General features: G+C 38.2%; 1 protein-coding gene across 1 annotated transcript; it reads left to right on the top strand.

Annotated features, from left to right (window-relative positions):
* The first annotated feature begins 5,080 nt into the window (after positions 1-5,080).
* On the top strand, positions 5,081-24,422 carry LOC140229413 (scavenger receptor cysteine-rich domain superfamily protein-like). The gene is made up of 9 exons (XM_072309667.1): positions 5,081-5,238; positions 16,818-17,138; positions 18,141-18,482; positions 19,080-19,391; positions 20,927-21,250; positions 21,775-22,104; positions 22,826-22,956; positions 23,124-23,379; positions 23,998-24,422. Exons 1-9 carry the CDS (start codon positions 5,148-5,150, stop codon positions 24,324-24,326), a joined length of 2,436 nt encoding a protein of 811 aa, XP_072165768.1. The 5' UTR covers positions 5,081-5,147; the 3' UTR covers positions 24,327-24,422.
* The last annotated feature ends 581 nt before the right edge of the window (positions 24,423-25,003 follow it).

The following is a 25,003-nucleotide window of genomic DNA, read 5'->3' as shown; positions in this document are numbered from 1 at the left end:
CATCTGCGCGCACACACACATGTACACACACACACACACACACACATGCACACACACACACGCACACGCACATGCGCGCGCACACACACACACACACAACACACACAGTCACTCATACATCGTCCCATACTTTCTTACACTCCACTTCCAAATGCATAGCGAACTCATGCATGATACATAGTGTACCTGTATGGGGGATGCACACACACTAGCGGGAAGGTGAGACCTCCGTGAGTACCCGTGCGCCTACACTGTACGTACACACATACACGTGCTCGCGTGTTATACACAATAATTTTCTATACATAAAGTACGATAACAGTCATTCATGTGCGTGTATAAAATAGCAAGATTAAAAACAAAACAAAAATGTCACACGTCTACGATCATGTACTTAAAACCTTCAAAGAACAAAGTGGTATGGGGAAATCACCTTCAACATGCAAATACGGGTAAAACAAAACGATCAAGGCACCGCTATAGACAAAACAAACAAACAGACAAACAAACAAACAAAAGAGGTACCCGCACTCCTTCCCTTGCAGGGTCACAGAAATAACCTATATGGTATGTGTGATTTCCATGTCACCTTACCCTGAACCTTAAAGCAAAAATAATAAAATCCGAAGTTGCTGTTTAAAACACTGCAAAGATTTACAGTTTTGAACGAGTAACGGTAGTTTGTTGAACAGTTTTGCTCCGGTAACTGCTAAGGTGCGAACCTTAAAATCTGTCTTACATCTTGGAATAAATAAGGGACTATTAATAGCATATCGCGTAAAATAATATACTGGTCGTTTACTAATACATGAATTCAAATACATTGGGGCTACATTATTCAATATTTTAAAAACCATCAAACACTGTTGGTACTTAATCCTTGTGCACTGTATGCAATTCAAAATACTGATAAGGTTGCTTTGTGGGGTGGAATAATCTGCACGTAATATTAATCGTGCATACCTATTTTGTAACTTTTGCAATTTGCGATGTTTGCTTTAGAGGTATTTCCCCATACGCTGTTACAATAATCTATATGCGGAAGTATCACGAGTAATACAACTTTCTTAAAAGTCTCTTGGATAAATAATGCTGAACTCGTCGAATACAAACAATCGTATTTGATACCTTTTTTAACTATATCATGTATGTGTGAAGACCATAGTAAATGCTTGTCAATCGTAACACCAAGGTACTTGATTTTATCTACTGATTCTAACAGATTGCTATTATATTTGATGGAAATGTCAGCATTTTGAGTTTTTCTCTTAGAGCCAAAAAGTATCGTTTTGTTTTGGTTGCATTTAAGCACATACCATTGCATTGTAACCATTGAACTACATTATTGAAATCTTTTTGCAGATTGTTTTCACATGATTGTTGATCCTTTGCCTGATTAAACAATGCCGTGTCATCTGCATACAGAGAGATATTTGTCTCCGGATGGAGATTTAGATTACAAATATCATTGACGAACAAACAAAATATCAGCGGTCCCAAAATGGAACCTTGTGGTACACCAGATCTCACTGTGAGATAGTTACTCATGGTCCCTTGTATGCTAGTACAATGTTGCCTATTTAAAAAGTATGACTTAAACCACGCCAATTCAACTCCATTAATGCCGTAACATAACATTTTTTGAAAGATCAAGTGATGAGGTATAAGATCAAAGGCCCTTTTCAAATCTAGGAAAACGGCACCTGTGACTCTGCCTTTGTCCATATTGTCAAGAATTTTCTCTACTATATGGGTTAAACATGTGACAGTTGAATGACCAGGTCTAAATCCTGATTGAAATTCGCTTAACATTGATTGTTCGTTCAGGTATGTATATAATTGGGTATGCACAGCTTTCTCAAGAATTTTGGACAATATTGGCAGCACGGAGATGGGTCTATAATTACCTAGTTGCATTCGATTTCCTCCTTTGTGAATAGGAGTTATTTTTGCTATCTTAAACTCGCTCGGAAAACAGCCATGTTCTAAAGAACAATTAAACAGCTTTGTTAAAGCACCAGCTATGTAAGGAGCAGCTATTCTAAGCAACCTTGGAGGTATATCATCAACTCCAACTGCTTTAGACGTATCAAGATGAGATAGTTCCTTTAATACAAATCTTCCTTAAGTTCAACAAACTTAAATACATTTTCAGTCTGATGTAACGTCTTTAATGCATTTGCATTAAGATTTCGGGTGTCCGTATTACCTAGAATTTCATTTTGTACATTATTAAAAACTTTATTAAAAAGTTCAGCGACTTTTTCTTTCTCTTCTATAATTTCATTATTCAAAACAATCTTGATTCAGAACTACAATCTTTTTTAGGCAACAATTGTTTCAATACTCTCCATGATGATTTCATATCACAATTCTTATTACATAAATTTTTATAATAATTTCGTTTCAGTTTCTTGTTCAGAACATTTGCTGCATTTCTCATATTTTCTATACTTTTCCCAATAATGCAAACTTTTATACTTATCATATTTGCGCTTAAAATAATCACGATCACGTGCTATACTCAAATACTCATTCGTTATCCATGGTGACCCTTTAGACTTTCTTTTTATAGTGATGTAGGGAGCATGACGATCACAGACCTCTTTTACTCTACATTTAAAATATGCCACATCTGTTCTACGTTTTCATTTCTCACAACTGATCATCCCACTTTATGGTATCGAGGTCTTGCTTAAATGCATCTTCATCAAATGCCTATATGAACGAAATGTTATCAGTGGACATCTTGATACTGGCGGTTTTCTTTTAAGACAAGGTAAACCAATGAGTGGTCACTAATTCCCATTGACTGTGTGCCATTTTCCAATGATTTTAGATTATTTGTAACAAGAATCAAATCAATGAGAGTTTTACTGTTTGGCGTTATCCTTGTAGGGTTTTTGATCAATTGAGTAAATTGCATGTTATCACAAAAATCAAAGATTTGCCGCGATAGATTATTCTTTGTCAACATATTGCAGTTAAAATCACCAAGTATCAAAATGTCCTTTGATAAGTCACTAACTTTTTCTAAATTTATTTCAAAACGATTAAAAAATGTATTTCCACTGTTTGGCTGGCGATACACAATACCAAGTAACTTTGAACTGTGATTTTGTAGTCTTATTTCAAGCCACATCATTTCTAGCTCACTGTCTTCGAGATCACTTCTTCTTACATATGAAATATTAGCTTTTATAAAACAACCAACTCCTCCACCTTTTTCGTCTCTATCCCTCCTTTCAAACAATATCCATCTATGTGTAATAAAGAGTTGGATATACTTTCACAGAGCCATGTTTCTGAGATTGAAAGTATTTCATATGGGTTATTCTCCAAAAATAATTTCAAATCATCAACCTTATTTCTCAAACTTCTTATATTAATATGCGAAATTTTTAATCCTTACTTTTGGAAATTCAGATGAAATTCTTGAGGAGTCGTCATCACATGACATTTGTAACAAATCAGCCAGGTGGGGCTGCTGATATTTAGTATTCATATCAGCGTTCCAAAATGGCATTTGTTGAAAAAGACACCTGGGACATTCCCACTTAAAGAACTGGATAAGATGTATCATTATACTGTCTAGGCGAGACACATCCACATTTAATGTGTATCCATTGAGTGCAATTTGTACAGAGTAAGGCCTTATGATTGCATTTAACAGGTTTTTGACAAACGTTACAAAAAGATGATTCAACCATAAATAAAAACAAAAACAATTCTACATTCAAAAACAAACACTAACATCTACCTGAAATGATCTGTAGGGTAGATAGATATATACAGTAAAATAAATGTAATACATACAAGAGTTTACTAATCACTATAAGGTCGTATACAAATGCGAACAGAGGGAGCTTGGACAAAATGAATGTATTAAATAATCACAACATTATGAGCTTAACTGGCATATATTCGTATACAAAATTGAGCAGATATTTCTATCAATATATTACTTTCTTTTTTTTTAAAGGCTGTGGAGTATTGTAGAATTTGCTGTTGAAGCAGAAATTCTTGAGTTCAGTTTAAGTACCTGTCTAATTTGGTGAGTTTAAGTACCTGTCTAGTTTGGTGAGGTCGTCTTCCCTTGATACAATCACACGTCCCATGTCATTACGTAGCTTGACACAAATGCGTCCATCCTGGGTCCATATTCTGCTGATTATTTTCTTGTATTTGCTCCTGATCTTCCAGAACAGATCTTTTCGCTTTTTAGTGAGACTCTCATTGATGTACACTATGTTGTTTGCATTCTTGAGCTTGAACCTCGCACTATAAACACTTTCGCGTTTGCGGTAGTTGGCAAATTTCACAATCAGGTTCCGGGTAGGTGTCCGTGAAGCGTTTTTCGTTGACGAGCCTCTGGTGGAGACGCCACTGGCTTGGTTGTGCGTGCTCGTGTATGCCTATTGTTCTGTGTATTTTTTTTTATATGAAATGGAAATGATAATTAAAACAAACAATGAACAATTCACACATTTCTTCTTCTTTTTTTTTTTTTTGCATATTTCCACTTCAGAACAAAAATGGGCAGTTTCTGCCCAGCTGCGGTGAATCAAAAACAGTTGAGTTGTTTTACTCAACCCGCTATAGCCACGGGCAGCCTTGTCCTTCTTTTTCCGATCATTAGGCCCTTTACCTATTATACTCAGCGGCAAACGGAACCGACGACTATAAAAATAGCACTGACGACATAAACGTGATGAATGTCGTCTGGGTGACGAGCAGGACCACTCATAACAATTGTCATGACAATTATTATATACCCCCGTAAAATGTATTAACTGATGCATACTACCAGGGAGGTGATCTGAAGAGGTGTACGTAGGTTCGTGTGTTTGAAGCTCCTTGGTGGGAGGTGCTGGAGTGCTACATGTCGTAGATTGCCCACTGTGCTCACTGCACGGGAAGTGGATTCGTAAAACACACAACCTCCCAGCATCTCTGGTTCGCACGCTGCAAGGATTTAGTACATACGGTTATCGCGCAACGAACGTTCACAGGTTAGAGCTCGAGTTGCGAGAGAATAAAACATGACGCTACCCAGAGCGGTCCGCCGGTCAGTGATTCTCCACTCACTGCATGTGGTTCTCTCGTCTGCCACTTCATGCAAGACGAGGTTATCCAAGAAGTCAAGCATGATCATTAAATGCCTTTTAACGCGTGTCTTTGTGTGTGGAATTATCTCCCTCTCCGTTGATGTCAATAGTGTTGCTGAAGCAGACACAAGTGAGTTGCAAGCAATGTACGAGTTGTCATTTGTATCGAGACATACATGTACACACAACGTACCGAGCCCCTCCCTCGTACTCGTCGTCTCAGTGAACATGAGCATCATGAGATAATGTACTGGCATGGGTTTTATCCTTCCATGCATAGGGCCTATACCTGCGGATATTAAAACGCGCAGATCAATTCCCTTTCTCTTTCGGTTTTTTTTTTTTTTTTTGGTCGTTTTTTATTCGTGCGGGTGACTGACTATTCAAATTTATCAGATTCTCGGGATACATATTCATCAGCATCACCGTTATGTTCACGTTCTATATACCAGTAGTTGAGTTGCGCAGGAAGTACGTACATGTATATGTATATTGAGCAACAACCGCGGCCTGGAGAGTTGAGTAGGCGTGAGGTGAATGAATGAGAAGCAAATGTATTTTATTTGCATATATATCTGTATAATAATATATATACATATATTATATATATATGAATATATATATATATATATATATACAGCTATTTTTATATATATATATACATATATATTAGAAAGAAGTTGTGCGTATGATTATAAACTGATGTGATACTGATATAGGCCTATATAGTGTCTTTATACACGTTCATGTTTGTGGTGTACGTTCAGTTCTGGGCCCTTTATTCTTGAATGACAGAAGTGAACAGAAGAGAAAGAGATGAATAAATGCATAAAGTTCAGGGGAAAAGATTATACATAAATTGACAGTTCCATGTGATTTGTGAAATTTTGTGATTCCTTGAGCAGAGAAACCAATCAATATTCCAAGAAACCCCCAAACAAATTACACTTAATTGATGACAAAAGGAGGCTCACTTATTTCAGAAATGTAAATTAGCGCTGTAAATCCATTATATATATATATATATATATATATATATATATATATATATATACATATATATATATATATATATATATATATATATATATATATTGCTTAACAGGTTAACCTACTTGAAATTCATACGTGCTTTCGTGTTTTATTCTGAGCCCCAACTCGTTCATCTTTACGGTGAAACTGCCATGTCACCATCCTTGTTCATTTTTATTTGTTTTCAATTTGTAAAACATTTTTATTTAGACATCCCAGAATCACTATAAACACTGAAACCAATTTCTAGTTGTCTACATGTCAAAGTGTGAAAATCATCCGGATGATTAGACATTATAATTATGTAACATATCCTCAAACTGTCCTTTGAAAGAGTGAATTTAGATTTACTTTGTTTAAAGTTGTTGGGTACAAAATTTCAGACATCGGGCCGTGCTGTTTTAAAGAACGTTTGTGCTAAGATAATTCTTGAGTTTTCCAGATGATAATTTGATGAATTTAGTGTGGTACGTGGTAAAATTTCCAAATGTTTAATAGGGAGTGAACAAAAATGGTATCATTCGCAAAGAGTATGTGTATAATAAGCGTGGACTAGTGAGGTTCTCTATTGTTAAATATTAAACTTGTCGAAACGCTTTCGCTGCCTAATATCATGCATGTGATAATATAGGAAAGAAAAAAGTCACGATAGAGTAATGTGTTGATATTCTGTCATCTGTAAATTAGTTTGCATTAGATAATCATCTTAGTTTGAATTAAATTCACAGTGAGTTTATTCAACTCAACTGGTGGAATCGTGTCTATTGTTGTACTGCAACTAACTAAATAAATAAATTTTACCAATCGTCATATAGCGTCTGCATTGTCATTGAATCTTCCGTCGTATTTCACGTGCTGTTGTTTGGATTGAGGTATATAAGCAAAATATTTATTTTTTTATTTGTTTAAAGCATACTCAATATTCAATTCATACCACAGTTCTGTTCGAATAAAAAAAAAGGTAATCCAACTTTGGAGGGCTACTATAAATTTCATAATTATCAGCTACGGAGGACCCAATGTTCGTTTGGTTGTGAAGAAAGAAGAACCCTTCCTCTTTCCATTGGTACCTAGTTATATTGACAAATGTTATGCGTGACAGAGCACATGAACTTTAAAGACAACCATCGTGACAAATTGCTCTCTTCCAAATTTGAGTGTCATCACGAAGGAACAATCAATATCTCCTTAAATAGATGAGATCTGTCAATGGAAGTGGTCAAATAAATAGGCCAGGTTTGTGTTTAGGATGTCTTCTAATGTTATGGTCCATATCTAACATGGCCACCTGTCCGATAACTTGGTCATTCCCACAAAGCTCAACACACACAGTCCATTTTCTCTGTTCATATTCAACACATCTCTCAGCGATAAACTATGTCTTGAATATGAAAAGAGAAAAGGGATAATGGGTTAGCATTTGTGGAAGTGGCCACGTGATCGTGAGATATGGACAATGTGGCCACGTTAAAGGTTATGGACCATAAAAGGTCAGAAGAAACCCTAGACACAAATCTGCTGTGCAATCACGCAGGATGCCATGTTAATTGGATCACTTTCATTTACAGATCTCAACCATTCAATGAGACATTCATTGTTTTTTTCACGATAATACTCCAAAAACTTGGGAAAAGTGCATTTTCCTATTGTTGTCTTTAACAGACCACCCTGTACAAATGCAGGTTTGTGTTAAGGGTTTGTGTTCAGGGTTTCTTCTAACATTGTATGGTCCACATGTCCTGTAACGTGGTCACTCAACTTACGCAAACCCACCAGTCCATTTTTTCTGTGTTCATATTCAACATATAGCTTGCAGCGACAAACCATGTCTTTAATATGAAGAGAGAAAATGGATAATGGGTTAGCCTTTGTGGGAGTGACCGACTTATCAACAACCGTGGCCATGTTGAAGGTTGTATTAGAAGAAGGAACTCAAACCTACAGTCATGCAGGCTGGCCTGTCAATTTGACCACTTTCATTGACAGATCCCATCCCTTCGGTGAGACTTTCACTGTTCCTTCATGTGACACTCAAACTTGGAAAAAGTGCGATTTGTCATTGTTGCCTTTAAAGTTCATGTGCTCAGTCACGCGTGACAATTTTCAACATAAATAGAAGTATGAATGGAAAGAGGAAGAGTTCTTCTTTCTCCCCCCCCCCCCCAAAAAAAAAAAAAAAAAATCTGCTCTCCATATCTGACAACTATGAAATCGTAGCCCTCCAAAGCTTGATTACTTTTTTTAATTCGCTCTGTATTATGCTGTGTATACGAAACTGCACAAATATAATTGCATACGTTTGTATTTGTAATTTATTATATTCTGATTGCACATTTGATTTTTCTATACGAAATTCGGAAAAAGGCAAAGTATTATGCATGTACCAAGTTCTCGTTCAAATTAGGGTCAAATGGGCTATGAACTGTACACATAGCATTGTGGTGTACGCTCAGTAACTTTCCACAGCTTTGAGCTACTATAGCATATCACCACCAGTTTCATACCACAGATGCCAAGCCTATAGCTGTCATTTAAGTTCGAATATTGATTACCTCCGATAAGGTCAAAGATCAACATATCAATGAACTTTTCCTGATATTCACTGTACTCACAGTAATGTGAGGGATTATCAATAAGTTTCAACAGATTTGAGCTATGACCACCAAACTCACATCGTCGGTGTTACCACGAACCGACGCTATTTCGTTTTTGAGCGAAAATGCAATTCTGAGAAAATCGCGTTTAAAGATCTCACAAGTTTTAGACAACGTTTTCAATGACTTTTCCTGTCTTGTGTGTGAAAATTTTGACAGGGTGATGAGAGTGGAAGTTGTTCTTCCTATCCATAGTGTAATTTTAGTGTGAATTCAAAAGAATTACGATATTTCTGTCTTCAAACTCACTGCGTCGGTTCGTAAATCCATCGTTTCTTGCGCGCACCATAGGTTATGTACTTAAGCGCGGGTCTCACGAACCGACGTAAGTTGTATTACGCCGGTTCGTGAGACCCGCGCTGTAGGGCCTGCACAATAGGTAACGTGCATTACGCGTGTATTTACGAACCGTCGCTATTTCATTTTCGTATGTGTTTACATACAAATACTATTAGGGCTATACCTGCTTATCAACAATAACCTTATTAATTGAAATTAATTGTCATGTAATGATTATTGTGATGATTATAATACATTAGGTGATAATTAAGATGATAATATAAGCCAGTTTCTCTTCATTGTTCTAAAAAGCGTGTTGTCCTTGTTTTCATCTTCATTTAGCATTGTTATTAGAGCTGTCGTTGATCGCTCCAAAGATTTCTTTGCCCTCCCCCCTCCTTTTTTGTGTGGATATATTATTCAACACTTTTGCATGTGGACATTTATCATTTGGTAATTAATATGTACTCGGTATACTGTGTTTCATATTTTTTTTACTTTTTACTGTTTTATTTTTTACTTTTTTAACTTACTTTCTTTATTTTTCACATAATTTTTAATTCAAATTCAGTTCACTTCTTTCATAATAATTATGAATGTTTGTTCTAAGATGAAGGATACCGCTAAATATAGGGAAAAAGATGTGCCAGTCTGTAATGATTACTTGCATTTACTCATCTTTCATACTCATGCACTCTGTTATTTCTTTCTCTGAAATAATCTATTAATTTCTTTATTTATTATTCCACATTTGTGACTTTTACTTTGTCACAATTTTTATCGGTGTCATTATTGTCATTTGGCTTGCATGCGAATTCACTCATAATTCCTCATTTTCCATCTTTCTCTTTCCTGCTCAACAGATTCTTTGATAGCTGCACTTGATCATATAAAAACATAAAACTCATCCTGCATGCACTCTTCGAAACTGATAAACTCCTAAAAATACATAAATATCAAAATTATCAGAATTTCAAGCTTCATTTTAAATATATAACAATGGTCATGTTTTATTATGCCTTTTGCAGCAATATATTGAAGAGGTACATTATGTAATCGAAGAAACATAGGTTCTCAATAAAGTATCAAATTTGAATTATTCAGAGATGAGTAATGACAATGGGAAGGATAACAATTGTGGAAGAGCTCCATAAATCAATGAATATCTAATGGCAAATGGAGATGGAATCAATATTAAAGAATATGCGTAATTCAAGTTCATTATTACATCAGTTCTTGTGTGTTCACAAAAAGAGAAACACAGTTCGAACATGCGCACCAAATCTTACAATTTACATTTACATCTATAGAGTGCGGACGGAACATATACAAAAGAAAGAATAACATTCTCAAATTAATATATCAAGCATAATTATGTATATGAACATAAAAAGATGTTGCTGCATATGCATGAAGCTTGTGAGTGCTGCAACACACATTATGCTCAGATGGAAACTTGATGTATATCATACAAAAGAGAAGAGGTACTGCATGTACATGTAGTTACACTATTCACAGGACAGTAGAGAAAAAGCAAGAGAGAGAGAGAAGGAAATGGGTGTCTAAAATAGGTCGATGTAAGGAGTGCCAAGCCAATTAAGTCTCTAATAGTTATACATATATGAAAAGGAAACAAATTAATCACAACATAAATGATCGTGCTCATATTAACCAATAATTAGCATCTAAAAATGTGTGTAGAAAGCCCATAATATCAGCCTTTCGCCCCGTAGGCTTGTTACATATGAGAAAAGAGAAATTTTGGCCGACCCCCCCCCCCCTCCGAATCCTTAATCCACCAGTACTATAAACACATGTGCTAGCAAATTCACAAGAGGGGTGGGGAAATTCAGCCAAAATTGTGTGTGGTTAAGATAATTAAAAAGAAAGGTCATCTGCAAAACTACGGGGTGGATGCAGACGAATTTTCATGTGATGACTAAAAAAAAAAATGCAGCCAAAGGGGGGGGGGGGGGGGGGGGGAAAGGACCGTGGAGAGGGGCCAAGGCTAATTTGACTCCCCTCCCCCCCCCAAAAAAAAAAAAACAAAACAAAAACAAAAACACGCCACTGTTTTACAGCACCTTTAAAGGACTCTTAATTTTCTTTTGTAAAAAACAAACGTCTCGAAGTAAAGAATTCCATATTGTAGGCGAAATGTAGACCGATACAGTGTATGAAGTGTACATCCCAAGCTATTAAAGAAAAAAAAAAAACAGATTATGAATATTATTTAAAGTAAGAATTTCAGTGCGTTTAATCATCTTTAGTCGAGTTGCAAATGACATGTGCATATTTAATAAGAGCAGTTAACTTCGAAGCGCCCCCAAGCCCTTCTATATTTAATCATTCATGTCTAAAGGTAGTGCTAGGGCATCCCGGTGGTCTAGTGGTTATGGCGCTGGTCTAGTAATCCGGAGGTCGTGGGTTCGAATCCCGCTTGGGCTGCCTGTGATTTTTTTTTTTTTTTTTTTTTCACAGCAGCCCACAAACTGCACACTGCAGTTGCATGTGTTACTACGGATGGAGACAAATGAATAATCTATTATTTTAATATACAATGTTTGACATCCTCTTTGTAATCACTTTCTTTAATTGTACATTTAGAGACATAATGAATTATTATTAAAAGAAATCATATTTCTGTATTTTGTTGTGAGTTTGCATGGGAGCATACACGTATCATAATTTACAATTTTAGTTAAATAAAGAACATCTCATAACAGAACTGTCTAGTGATGGTTGAATGATTATGTCAATTTGTTATAAGTCCTATCAGTTATATGGAGTGCATTTCCCATGTTTATAAGAATCATACGTAACACATTCAAAGTGGGTTGAAGACAACAAAATAATAAATAAAAGAATAAAGGAGAATAGAATGAATTACAGTTTGAGGTGAGTTTGGCATGTCATTAACTGGATTAATATTATCATCTAGCAGAGATGCATATTTGATTATTTGTTGCATTAATTTCATAAAAATACATACATGTATAACATGTCTCAATCAACATTCAGAATGTTTGCAAAATGTAGATGAACATGTATCATGAACATGGTTGAAGATGAAGCTGGGACTTTTTGTTAATGGGTCTAAGCTACCATTTGTGACTCTCATAAATCTGTTTTCTGTGAAAATTCGTACAGCGAGCGAAAAGTTTCTGATATACACATTTTGACAGTGTGACACATTTGGTTATGCCCCCGACAATTTAGATTGACTCTCGCAATTATCACCGTTTACGAAAAATAAATCAGTGAAGGGCATGTTAATCCTCAGTCGATAACTATTACAACTATGCAATGATTATTCAACCATCTAACTTCATCTGATTACAGCATCATCTGAATATTGCCAATGTGCACTTAAAAAATTTATCAAGATGTATCACAAGGTTATGATTACCACACAAAACCTTCAAGATTTATTATCATGAAATACATACCAATGAACACTTAAAGAAAATCTAACATTCCATATCCACATGAAGCTTGCCTTGATATAAATGTCTCTCAGTAGTGTTATTAAAGTGTAGCAAAATTGTAATTACGACATCACAGAATGGAATGCATGTTTTCACCTTCAATCTTAGAATCTTCTTTCATGTTTCCACTTTACAATCACATTTTAATGTAGATATACCGTCCTTATGTTGTCGCCCTTCATCCCAAGTTCTCCCTTCTATCCTATCTGTAGATTGTCTTCTTTCCTAAGCCATTGTATTCACATTCCTTGATGATAAGCACGATGCTGTACTTTTTTTCTTCTCTGAAACAGTCCAGCTCTTCGCTACTGCATGGCATCAGTCATGTGAAAGAAAAGACAGAAATTAAGAACTTTTGATTAAAATCAAACATCATGATACAAGATACAACTTTCATTTTGAGAAAAAGAAATCAGCCAACTAAGCTGTAGTTGAAATCATTTTGCTCTATTTATATTAAACATAAAACAAAATGATATACAGGATCAAAGAATGTCAAAAAATACTGCTGTTCGTCTTTGATGCATATTCAAATTGTCTCGCCTTTTACATATTTTAATGATGCAAGATCTTATGTCTAGCACTTAGTAAGTCTCATGTAGAAATTAAATTATCATTCACATGAATAAATCTACATGTCCTTGTAAATAAGGCATTGCTTTGAAAAAGCTGAATATTACTAACTGCATTTGGGAAACAGTCTACGACAATCAAACTTCTTTATTATCAGAGACTTTAACATCTTGATTAGACCTAGACTCTAATTACCATTGTATTCACATCCGTTGATGATGTACACGACCCTGTACTTTTTCTTTTCTTTTCTGAGACAGTCCAGTTCTTCGCTACTACATGGCACCAGTCATCTGAAAGAAAAGAAAGAAATTAAGAACTTTTGATTAAAATCAAACATCATGGTACAAGATACAACTTTAATTTTGAGAAGAAAAAAAATCAGCCAACAAAACTGAAGTTGAAATTATTTTGCTCTATTTATATTAAACATAAAACAAAATGGTAGGCCTATGCAGGATCAAAGAATGTCAAAATATACTGCTGTTCGTCTTTGATCCATATTCAAATTGTCTCGTCATTTACACATTTTAATGATGCAAGATCTTATGTCTAGCACTTAGTAAGTCTCATGTAGAAATTGAATTATCATTCACATGAATATAAATCTACATGTACTTGTAAACAAGGCATTGCATTGAAGTAGCTGATTATTACTACCTGCATTTGGGAAACAGTCTACGACAATCAAACCTGTTTCTTATCAGAGACTGTATCATCTTAATTAGACCTAGACTCTACATTATCATTCAGCTTTTAAAGGTATTAACCATTCACCTATAAAACAGTGGCATTGTCATGTGCATCATATTTCTTTGATACTGCATATATTTTCATGAAGTCTGTGCAAGAATGCAAATGAAACACGTCTGCTGTTTGGTATTTATCAACAAAAAAAATCACTAACCCGGAAGTCCTTGGCCTTAGGAATAACACGTGGCGAGTTAGCAGGAATTGACATTAAAATAGAATAAGAATAGATCTACTAAATAGGCCTTTGCCTCATGAATGTCTGGTCTAATTATAGACTAAGTGAAGTCTAGACCTTTCACTTTTAAGTTACACAGATTTCATATTACTTAGATCTAGACTACATCTAAATTTAGACATCTAATACTATTAGATCTTGGCAACTTTTGTCTTTGTGACACGAAATTAACACGTCACGGATGATATTTCGGCGATGTCCAACAGGATGACAGTACCACTATTACTAAATCAGTAAGTTGACATAGATAACTAACATCAACTTGTTAAAGTACGTTAGAGATGGCACCATATACAATAACCGGTGACACTGACACTGACAGATCTAGCGACTACGTTTAGACTAACGTTAAAGAGTGAGACTCGCCATCTCAGTAAGTCGGCCAAAGACAAAGTCAATACAGGGCTAAGTCAGTGTTACTGTTATGTTAGGCCTAACAAACGTTAACGGTTACTCGGTAAGGTTAGGTTTACCAGGACTCAAGAGTAAGGTTAGGTTTACCAGGACTCAAGAGTCCTGGTTAAATCAGTCGAGGGACATTTCTTAGGAAGTCCTTCGATTCCAAGAATAAAAAGAGTGAAAGAACAAAGGGAAAAAAGGAAAGAAGAAAGGACAAAAGATTATGTTTGGCTGCTGTGGAAATCGACAGCGCCACTGTATCACTATCAATCAAGCCTAAATATATAAACGCCATTTGGTTGGGCCACATTCACAAGTTTTAGGGGAAAAAAGCCCCACCGCTGTGCTTAGGTACTCCACTCGAACTAACGTTAGACATACACTACACACAGTACGGTATTAGGGCTGAATTCACAAGTATACTTTAACACTGCACTGTACAGGAAAGCCACCTAACCTGTAGAGTACTCGTAGTGTTTAGGTAGTATCACTAGACCACATACTGTCATAGATGACATCTACACCAACGCTGCACACTGGCACTGGTCCGACGGTCCCTGACCAGGAAAAATCACTGTTGGACACTGACCAGTAACTTTTTCAGGAATGGACCAGTAAAGATTGGGGGAAAAAATGGGTGGACTCTACCTACTATTACCACTAGTCTAGATGTAGATCTAGAGCTAGACTACCGGTATGGCTCTGAACTGTGTTAATTTGACTTGGTCTTAGACTTCAGCTGATCTTAGTTTTAGTAACTGGTATTACAAGTCTTAACTTAGACTTAATAGTTAGACTTGAAAGTAAAAGTCTAACATGTCTAACTTTATTCTTTACTCTTCCTTTGAGTTTTACTGTTAGACTTTTTATTTATTTTTTTGTTTAGTACGCCTACTTTGTCAATCTCATGATTTCATTTTCAACTCAAAAGTCAAGGCTTTTAGTGTCTTCGAGACTTTGAAATCTTGCAATCTGCATGTCTTGCACACAGACGTTACGACTACAGTACTCAGTAGTCTCAGAAGTAACGACATAAGTTGAAAAGAAACAATAAATAATATGATTTGGGATCTAATTTGAAATTGGATGGCGTTTACAGACTAGGCTTCATAAGCATCACGCGATTGAATACATGGGACTACACACTACCGCAATTAATGGTTATGGTAGTCCAACTGAAACTGTTATTTTGAGCATGATTTTAATAGGATTATAGCTTACCATTCACTTCACTCGTGGACAGTGGGCTGGCTTAGGCCGTCATTCATCTTTCAGAAGGTTTGGTTCTCACTCTGAGATCTGGATTAGGGCCAAAACCTAATTCTAGGCCAGTAAGTTGAACAAAGCTCAAAGTAATGCAACTGCGACGGTTCGTGAAACCCGCATTGCTCTTCACCGTAGCAATTCGGGTTTCACGAACCGGCGTATCTTTCGTGCGTCGGTTCGTGAAACCCCTTTTTCTCAATTTCTCGATATTTCGAGTACCGTCGTTTTTTTCTTTCTTTGATAAAATTAAGAATAATTAATTTTGTGATTTAAAATTTTGGGATTTGGTAGAGTTTTGAAAGCACTTTCATTTGGTACCAATATCTCGATTTTGAAAATTTTGACCAAAATCGAAATAGCGTCAGTTCGTGAAAACGCCGACGACATGACAGGTAAAAAATACCGGTCGAGTTTGAATATAGTTTGGACCAAGTCCGATAAGTTCAAAGGTCAAATGGTCAATAAACTTTACCTGATAAGCACTGGTCCATAAGATATTGTAGCGTGCTCTAAATAACCTTTCCAAAGCTTTGAGCTATGAATAGCCAAGCTCATACCAAATGCAAGTACTTCATCTAATATGCCTGTCAAGTTCCAAATAGTGGTGAATTTCGACAAGGTCAAAGTTCAAAGTGTCGGTGAACTTTAACTATAATAGGTGTCATATATTGTGTACTTTCAATAACTTTTCACAGCTTTGAGCTAAGACCACAAAACTCACGCCGCGTGTGCAACACCTAAAGATGCCGATCAAGTTTATATATGTATTGGTGAAGAACCACAAGGTCAGTGATAAAAAGGTCAATGAAATATACGTTGAAAAGCACTGTAATCACATATTGCTATATGCATGCTGGCGAGACATCGCTGGGCGTTTGCGTTTTTTCCAAATATCTTCATGCATCATCCATAAAATCGATCACAAGTTTGAACATTACATACTGTATACTGATATTTGAAACATTTTGTAACATAATACAAAGTTCAAATTATGAGAATATTTGCTTTGGATGTCTGTCATTGATTGCAGCTGCGAGGTCGGTTCGACTAGTCGATGGCAGCGTTGACTCTGAGGGTCGTGTTGAAGTCTTCCTTGACGATACTTGGGGCGCGATATGTGACAACCTGTGGGGACCCGAGGATGCCGAGGTTGTCTGCAAACAGCTCGGCTACATCGGGGCGGACCTGGCTCTGGTAGCTTCGCCATTTCAGCGAGGAAATAGCCCCGTACTTCTGGATAAAGTGCAATGTAATGGCCTTGAATCAAACATATCGACCTGCCAGCATGCCGGTGTAGGCGTCAAGAGTTGCCATGAATCCAAAACCGCAGGCGTTACGTGCACTACAGTAGGTAAGTGCGGTATCCTCACTTGTTCTTTCGTCGTCACCAATCTCCGATGACCAGATAAAACATGCAAGAGATGAATTACGTCTTCACCTTCTTCCTTCGTTCTATACTTTCCTAGTTGCGTTACAGCGGCCGTCTCAACACTTGTGCTAACATAAAAAACCAGAATCATGACTGAAGAAGACAGATGGAATCACTGTCATGACTATTGGAAAAGAAAAAGTCATAATATATACGCACACACATAATGTATGTATATATATATATATATATATATATATATATATATTCGCGGAAGACAATACTGTAGACATTGTTGATTAAACCTCGACCAATCAGCCACACAAAGATATACGATTGAGCCTGTTTTCTAGCCACCTTTCGTTTAGAAAGGATATTAAGAAGGAGGATTCTATATTCTCCGGGCGCACCTTTGCGTAGATAGAGTTTGCCCAGGGTAGATAAGAGGGGCTATACGTGATAGATATACGCGATGTTGTAAGTTATGACTGAGTGTATAACTCTAAAACTAGTGTTATGAAGCTCGCGTAACCATCTTATTGATCAATTATGTTGCAAGTTGATCATTGATTTATTCAGGCAGTCAGACACAAAAAGCTATAATCCTAGGTAACTGAGACCCTAATCATCATCATGGAGCAGAAAAGTAGAATGCTGGATAATCTGTAAAAAAGCTTTGATGCAAATCAAAAGACAAGAGTTTGAAAAGTGATCTTATCCTGCACGCACTTACTGTTATTCAAGGCGAATGAGTGCGCGAAAATCTAATTAGATCATGATGCGATGAGGTTTGTTTGTTATTTGTTTTGGTCTTTTATTTTTACCAATCAATGGTATAGATCATTAATTATGTATTTGTTGGGGTTTCACGTAAAAAACAAACAAACAAACAAACACCTGTGGTGATGTCAAGGTATTGTTACTCGAATGTCGAGAGAATTCCAAATCTGCTCAGCTTGTCCGTGTAAATTCTTTGCTGTCTAGGAAGCCTTCGACTAGTCAACGGCTCGACACCTGCAGAGGGACGAGTTGAAGTTCTCACTGAATCTGGAGAATGGGGAACTGTGTGTGATGACAACTGGGATATTGCCGATGCACGGGTCGTGTGCCGTGAGCTTGGTTACCCTGATGCTTTGGAAGCCGTAGTTAACTCAGCGTCCTCTCCCGGGGAGCCCCGCTTTGGACGAGGATCGGGCTCGATTGTTCTCGACGGGGTGTATTGTTCGGCGGAAAATACTCTCCTGAGGCACTGCAGCGTCACGAAAGAGTGGGGTGTTAACGACTGTTCGCACGCGGAAGATGCCGGGGTGATATGCGAGACCAAAAGTGAGCCTCACGCCGTTTTCTGTTACAGACTAATTAGCCCGCCACTTCCTTTGAACAGTTCTTAGATGAAGAAATAATTGTCCTGTCAGTACTGAATCGACATCTTTGCATTTAAAGTGCAATGCCAATTTATGAGTCTTGAGCTGTAGTAAGTTTGGCGTTTAAGAAGCTTGTTAAAGTTTTGCTATCCCCAAGGAAAAAAGGAAAAGTGTTAACAACTAAAGTGTTAAATGAAATGGAAGTCTTTACCCAGCTTTACTATAAAAATGAATAGTAAATATTAGAGAAAAAGACCCAATACCAAATCGCAGTGATGTGGTTTATGTGAATTGATGGCTCAGTATACTGCATAATCATTACATTTTTGTTCCTTTTGATTCATTTTATATTTCATATTTAAAATTCATTATTTCCAGCTTTAACTGTAGAAGCTTTGGCGAGAGTCTAAAACAATTACATGTGAATGATGTCAGGGTTTTCTCTTCACTGCCGTCGCTGTCATATGCACTGTTTCATTATGTCCTTTTTCGCAACATCCTCTTTCATTATTTTAACCGTATGGTCGTATATTATGCTTCCATGTATGATATGTTTCAGCCGTTCGAATTGTGGACGGAGAGTACCCGGATGAGGGTGGAGTGGAGGTGTTCTATGGAGGCACGTGGGGGACGATCTGCACACACGAGTGGAGCATCGAAGACGCGCACGTTTTCTGTAAACAGTTAGGACATCCAGTTGGAGCTCGCTCGATAAAGGTAGTGCCTAGTGTCGGTAGACCAGCTGTGTTACTAGATGGTTTGCTGTGTAACGGAAGTGAGGCTAGCCTTTCTGACTGTCTGTCAAGTGGATGGGCTAACAATGAGAACTGTGATTCCGAGTCAGCTCAGATGGCAGGTGTCGTATGTAATGGTAAGTCAATGCTACACGGAGCGCTTCCCATTCTATGAAAATAGAATGATTTTGATAAATTTCATTCTGATTATCTTATTTCAAAATGGAGTCAAAGTTTCGTTAAGTAATGTTCGTCAAGTTCCTTAGAAAACGGATTTGAAGATAAAAAGGCATATTATATCACATTCAACCGTTAGCATGGTGGACAGATTGCATAAAATCACTTGAATAGGGTTGTGTTTGTGTGTGTGTGTGTGTGTGTGTGCGCGCAAGTCCGCTGATGTTGTTTATGTTGGTTGGTTGGTTGGCATCCATTCGTCTTGAGAAACGATGGCGTGTAGCCTTGAGTGGCTGCATAGTCCCACTCTTGAGTGACAATCTCTGGAGCACATGCAGCAGATGCAGTCCGTTGCGGCTAAGACTGAGGCAGCCCTTGCCTTCCTGCTGGCTCTCTTGTCAGTGTGATGTACTTTTCTTGCAGCTTCAGTCCTCTTGACGCCTTCTCTTACAGTGCTTCTCCGCAGCTGACGATTGTCAGCTGCCTCTTGCCATGGTGTTTGTGTCGATGTCAAATATCTTCATGTCACGTGTGTGTGCACACACACCCTTGAAAACGAAGATGCGCCCTTCCTGGAAAGGGCATAGCTCTCTGTTAACAGCAGGTCCTTCGGGATACAGCCTGGGTTCATTCGTCGCACATGATCCAACCACTTGAGGCGTCTCTGGCTGGAGCGAAAACATGATGAGAATGCCGGCACGCTTGGAGACATCTGTGTTTGTCAACCTATCCTGAAAATTAATGTGCAGGAGTCGTCTGAGGCAGCGGAGGTGGAAGGTGTTCAGCCTCTCCTCCTGGCCAAAGTATGTTGCCCAGGGCTCACAATGGTTTACCAGGGTGCTGAGGACACAGGCTTTTGGTGTTCTTGGTTAGTTAACAGTTGTTCCATATGCGCTTGTTCAATTTGGCTTTGACTGCGGTAGCTTTCCCTATCGTATTGCTTATCTCATTGTCTCATTGTTAAGGGAGAGGGAACTATGGAGATGGTCGAACCAAGGTAGGTGAAGAACTCTATTTCTTAAATGCGTGTCATTGATGGGGATGTCTGGAGGAGAGTCGGTGCCTTGGGTCAAGATCTCAGTCTTGCTAATGCTATGTATACATAATATTCAAATTTCAACACCTACAAAGATTCGTGTTCAGCCACCGTCATGACAATGTAGGGCCGTATCACACTTTCTCCACACATCGAAGAGAAAATGCAGTCAGCAGTCTTTTCTTTGATAGTGCACGGTGACACCACAAACCGGGCAGACCTACCTTTCCAAAGGCTCCTCTTCATGAAACTCGCCGTTTTGCAGTTTCGTCATATTTAGGGTCAGACATTGGCTTTGGCCTGGCTTTCGTGAAGTTAAAGAGATTCCGCGTTCGGTGAAAGATGAGATTCAATTGGCCTTTTTCTCTTGTGCCATCGCACTCATGACCTTTACTTTTTGTGTAATTAATAATATATTCTTAGATTCTTTCTCGCACCAAATGTATTTCTGACGTGCAGTGCCGTCGGTTGTGGTCGAACTACTCAGTGGATCAAGCTCTCGAGACGGGATCGTAAGATACCGAGAAGACATAATTCCCGGTTTGATCTGCGACCAGGACTGGGGAGAAAAGGAGGCAGCCGTGGTCTGTCGCCAGTTAGGGTACGTACATGGCAACAGCACCAAGCTGGTATCTCTTGGCACCTTGTCGGCAAAGATTTTCTTCAGGGACTACCGGTGCGATGGAACGGAAACACAGCTAAGCGACTGCCCCTTCACGACCCGGAGTATCACTCAGTGTGACAGTAATCAGATCGCCCAGGTCACATGTGGACCTCCAAAAGGTGAATATAATAGTCCTTCATTGCACTCCCGTTATAATGAAATCCTCAGGAACGGCGTTTTTCTTGCGTTTTACTGGAATTTCGTTATAATAGCAATTTAATTATAGTATATGAAGATATATAGATGATACTTTTCGGACCTGAATTTTTATTTCGTAACGAAAATTTCCTTATACAGTTTGTAACTCTATTCGTTACAGAGTGCACTCTATTCTGCGCAGTGAAAGTCTCTGCTGTTCACTGTGGAAGATGTAGGCCTATGTTGTGTCAATTTTGTATAACTTAGTTTCCTTTGTCTTAACTATCGTGATATGTAGTTGTATACATCTAACGAAATTCACCACTTTGCTCTCTTTCCTGCTCCCCCCCCCCCCCTCTCTCTCTCTCTCTCTCTTCTCTTACACTCTCCTTCCACATCGTAATCTTTCCTGTGGTGTGTAAAAGAATGCATGCATTACTCGATTCTCGTCGCGTACTATTGGGTTTTACAATGATTCTTTCACCGGTATTTCTTTGGCACCCAGACTATGACATAAGATTCGCCGGCAGCAAGTACTCCGAGCAGGGGCGTGTGGAAGTCTTCTTGGCCGGACGTTGGGGAGGGATAGCCGAAACCTTCCTAACCTACGGCAGTCGCAGCGTGATTTGTCGCCAGCTGGGTTACGCGGGATTCAGTTCTGACGTCTTCTTTGACAGAGGATCATTTCCGCGCGGGACTCTGCCAATCTTGATCGAAAATTTAGGCTGCCATGGTGAAGAACTTCGGATCGACGACTGTTTTGACGTAGATGTAGTAGATGGCCAAACTAGGAAAACACGAGAAGATGAAGTTTCCGTGATTTGCTTCCCATATGGTAAGCATGATTGTATGTTGATGAACGTTAGGAATGATGTACCAGAAATACAGTTGGGAACAAAGACAGGATACTGTCTGAATTAAGAAAGAAAGAGTGACAATCACGACATTGTTCCAGAAAGCATCACCAAGTAGGAAACAAAACTTATGTTGTTGTTGTTTTGTTTATGAAAAATATATATGAAAAAAATTATATGCCGCTGACAATACTTGCATCAAATAAGACGGTATCATACACCTCAATCAGTGCTTTTGTAGACTTGCAGCATTTTGCATAACATAATATCTCCACGAGGGCGCTCACTATGGATGTCTCCATGTGGAAGCTCACGATGATAAGAGCAACAAGAACAACAACCGATTTGTTACGCTCATGATTATTGGGGTGAGCAGAGCGGACGGTAATTATTACATTGCCCATGCAAAAGTATTGAAAACTGATCCACTTTTCAGCTAAGATAGAAACTGATCGTTTGGTTAATCCTGCTACAGGCCATATTGTGCTTATATGCGCGTTATGTAACCAACCGTCCCATGTCAGATATACTTGAAGAAGTTATTGGGTTGACGGGCAGTTGTAAGTCCAAAATTCAGGGAACATAAAAGATACCTGTTTATGAAAGGAAAACAAAACAGAATATCGCAATATTTGATCTTTTTATACGGCTTTCCTAACTTTTGTGTCACTCTTTTTTTAATCATTATTTTCTGTCACGAAGAAAGTGTCGCGAACCATCCTGTCAGGTTACTGACCGAGACCGGGATAGCCAACACGCGGTACGGCATCGTACAGATATACCACGACGGTATGTGGGGAGCTGTGTGTGACACGTATTTCCTCTTCACCGAAGTAAGTCCCTTTCTATCAGTTATGGTTTCATCCAATTTTAGAATGTGAATGACTTTAGACTTGTCAGATAACATAAATGATCTTTATTTTGTTCAATTTGTTTGTTTTTCTGTTGTAGTACTTTCGTTTGATGTTCTCGTTTTTTCTCAACTTCCTCTATGTGATAGTTATTGTGCAAGGAACTGGGTCATTCTCGGACAGGGAGAGCGCGAATTCTGTATAGCCACGAGACAGACGGTGTCACCTGGCCATCTCCCTACGTTTGGTTTGATGATCCGTTCTGCCTTTTAGACAGTCAAGACAGCATCGACAAGGTGTTCGAGTGTAGCCACGGAGCGTGGAAGAGGGCGCCGTATTGCAGCAATGAGGAGCTGGCTATCATCACGTGTGTGGGCGATCTGCCTCACTTACACTCTAGTTCAGGTAAGAGGACAAATTAAAAAAAAAATGTTCTAGAGGTCTCCAAGTTAAAGCGATAAATTGTCACGTCTGTCATGATGCTGTCTATATATATGAAAAAATAACAGACGTGTTTATCGTGAAATGTAATTGCACGATATCAGCCTTTTGACTTGCCACTGGGGATTGCACCATAGACCTGAAGAAGCGAAGTATATTCTTTTGGTTTATTCATCAAAAATTGTTCATAAAAAATTCCTAACCGTTCAGTTCCTTCGTTATGGCCTCTTCTTTATGACGAAGACTGTGTATAACTAAGCAGGGTTTGTATAAAAAGGGAGAAAAATATACATCCTTAGCATCGTGATACCTGCATTTTAAGACCCATAACAGTCAATGGGGCAATCGGTATTGTTTTTGCGCTTTGCGTATAAAGCATGGTGTAATTTGCGTTTATATCATTCAGTTTCTCTTGCTTCGGATTTTCTACAGAGTGCTTGCATTATATCATTGAATATGGCAAAGCATTGATAAGTCATCTTAGAGAACTCAGTGAAGACTTTTCTCAAACGTTTCTCAGGATTATGTTATCCTGGAAGGTGATACAAGTGATATTGTCTATGTACAATGTATAATTCTTAGGCTCTTCAGATTCATATCCGGATTACGGGTCCGGTCTAGCTGCGTGGAAGATCGTACTGATCAGTATGGCGGTCGTGATACCGCTGTGTCTCGTAGTTTGCTGCTGCTGGCGAAGTCATCGGAAGACGGGCTCCGCAACAACTGCCAGCGCCACCTACGTGCAGTCAACGCATTCGACGCGCGTTGAAGTTGCGTCAGGAGACGCGTCTTCACCTCCGCCAGCCTACGCTCCGCCATCACCCAAGCCTGAGGAGGCTCCACCAACATACGAGTCTGTGTCCCCGGATTCGACAGCAGGAAAGAGCGCGGGGGAACCCGTTGACGTATGATGCATGTGAATACGTAATATACCTAGCTGATATTTCAGAGCAACGTCGGACGTGGCAGCATGGACAAAACAACAAGAACAACATGCAAAGACTGTCTCAAATCATGTCGTTAGAGCACTGGTCTTGAATAGGCGAAAATTTCGATCTTTATTTCCCATATACAAATCAGTAAGCATTTATAAGTGCACTTTGTAATTTAGATATTTACATAATGCAAGACTATATAATAATAACAGGTGACCCGAGGCCATACATGTAGCCACAGCGAGTGATTTCTTCAGGATGTGAGTGATATCTTGCCACTGTGTACCGAGTCAAGTCGTGCAATATGTGATGTAATCACTGTCCGTTATGTGGGTGCTGCTTGATATGGCTAATGTCAGCTAATTTCATTTTGTTCCAGACGTCATATGAAAATTTTTAATGATAGAACCGACAAGTTCTTTTATGGTTGGGTGTGATTGAAACGTACATGGCTGTACTTCAGAATACTCTGTAATTAATTGTGCCTTTTTTGTCCAAAGGGATTGCAGATCAAATCCAGTCTGTCAACATCCCATACTGCCAAGAAGAATCAATCTTAGATTTATGACATTTTTTTTTTCAGCTCTGAAGTGAGCACTGAACTAAGCACACACGATATTCATTAGCTGATTGATTGATGAATGAGAGTAGCC

Source organism: Diadema setosum, chromosome 1 (genome assembly GCF_964275005.1).
Source record: "Diadema setosum chromosome 1, eeDiaSeto1, whole genome shotgun sequence".
Lineage (NCBI taxonomy): Eukaryota > Metazoa > Echinodermata > Echinoidea > Diadematoida > Diadematidae > Diadema > Diadema setosum.
The sequence above is the reverse complement of the archived record's forward strand: the minus strand, read 5'-3'. Positions and strand labels throughout refer to the sequence as shown.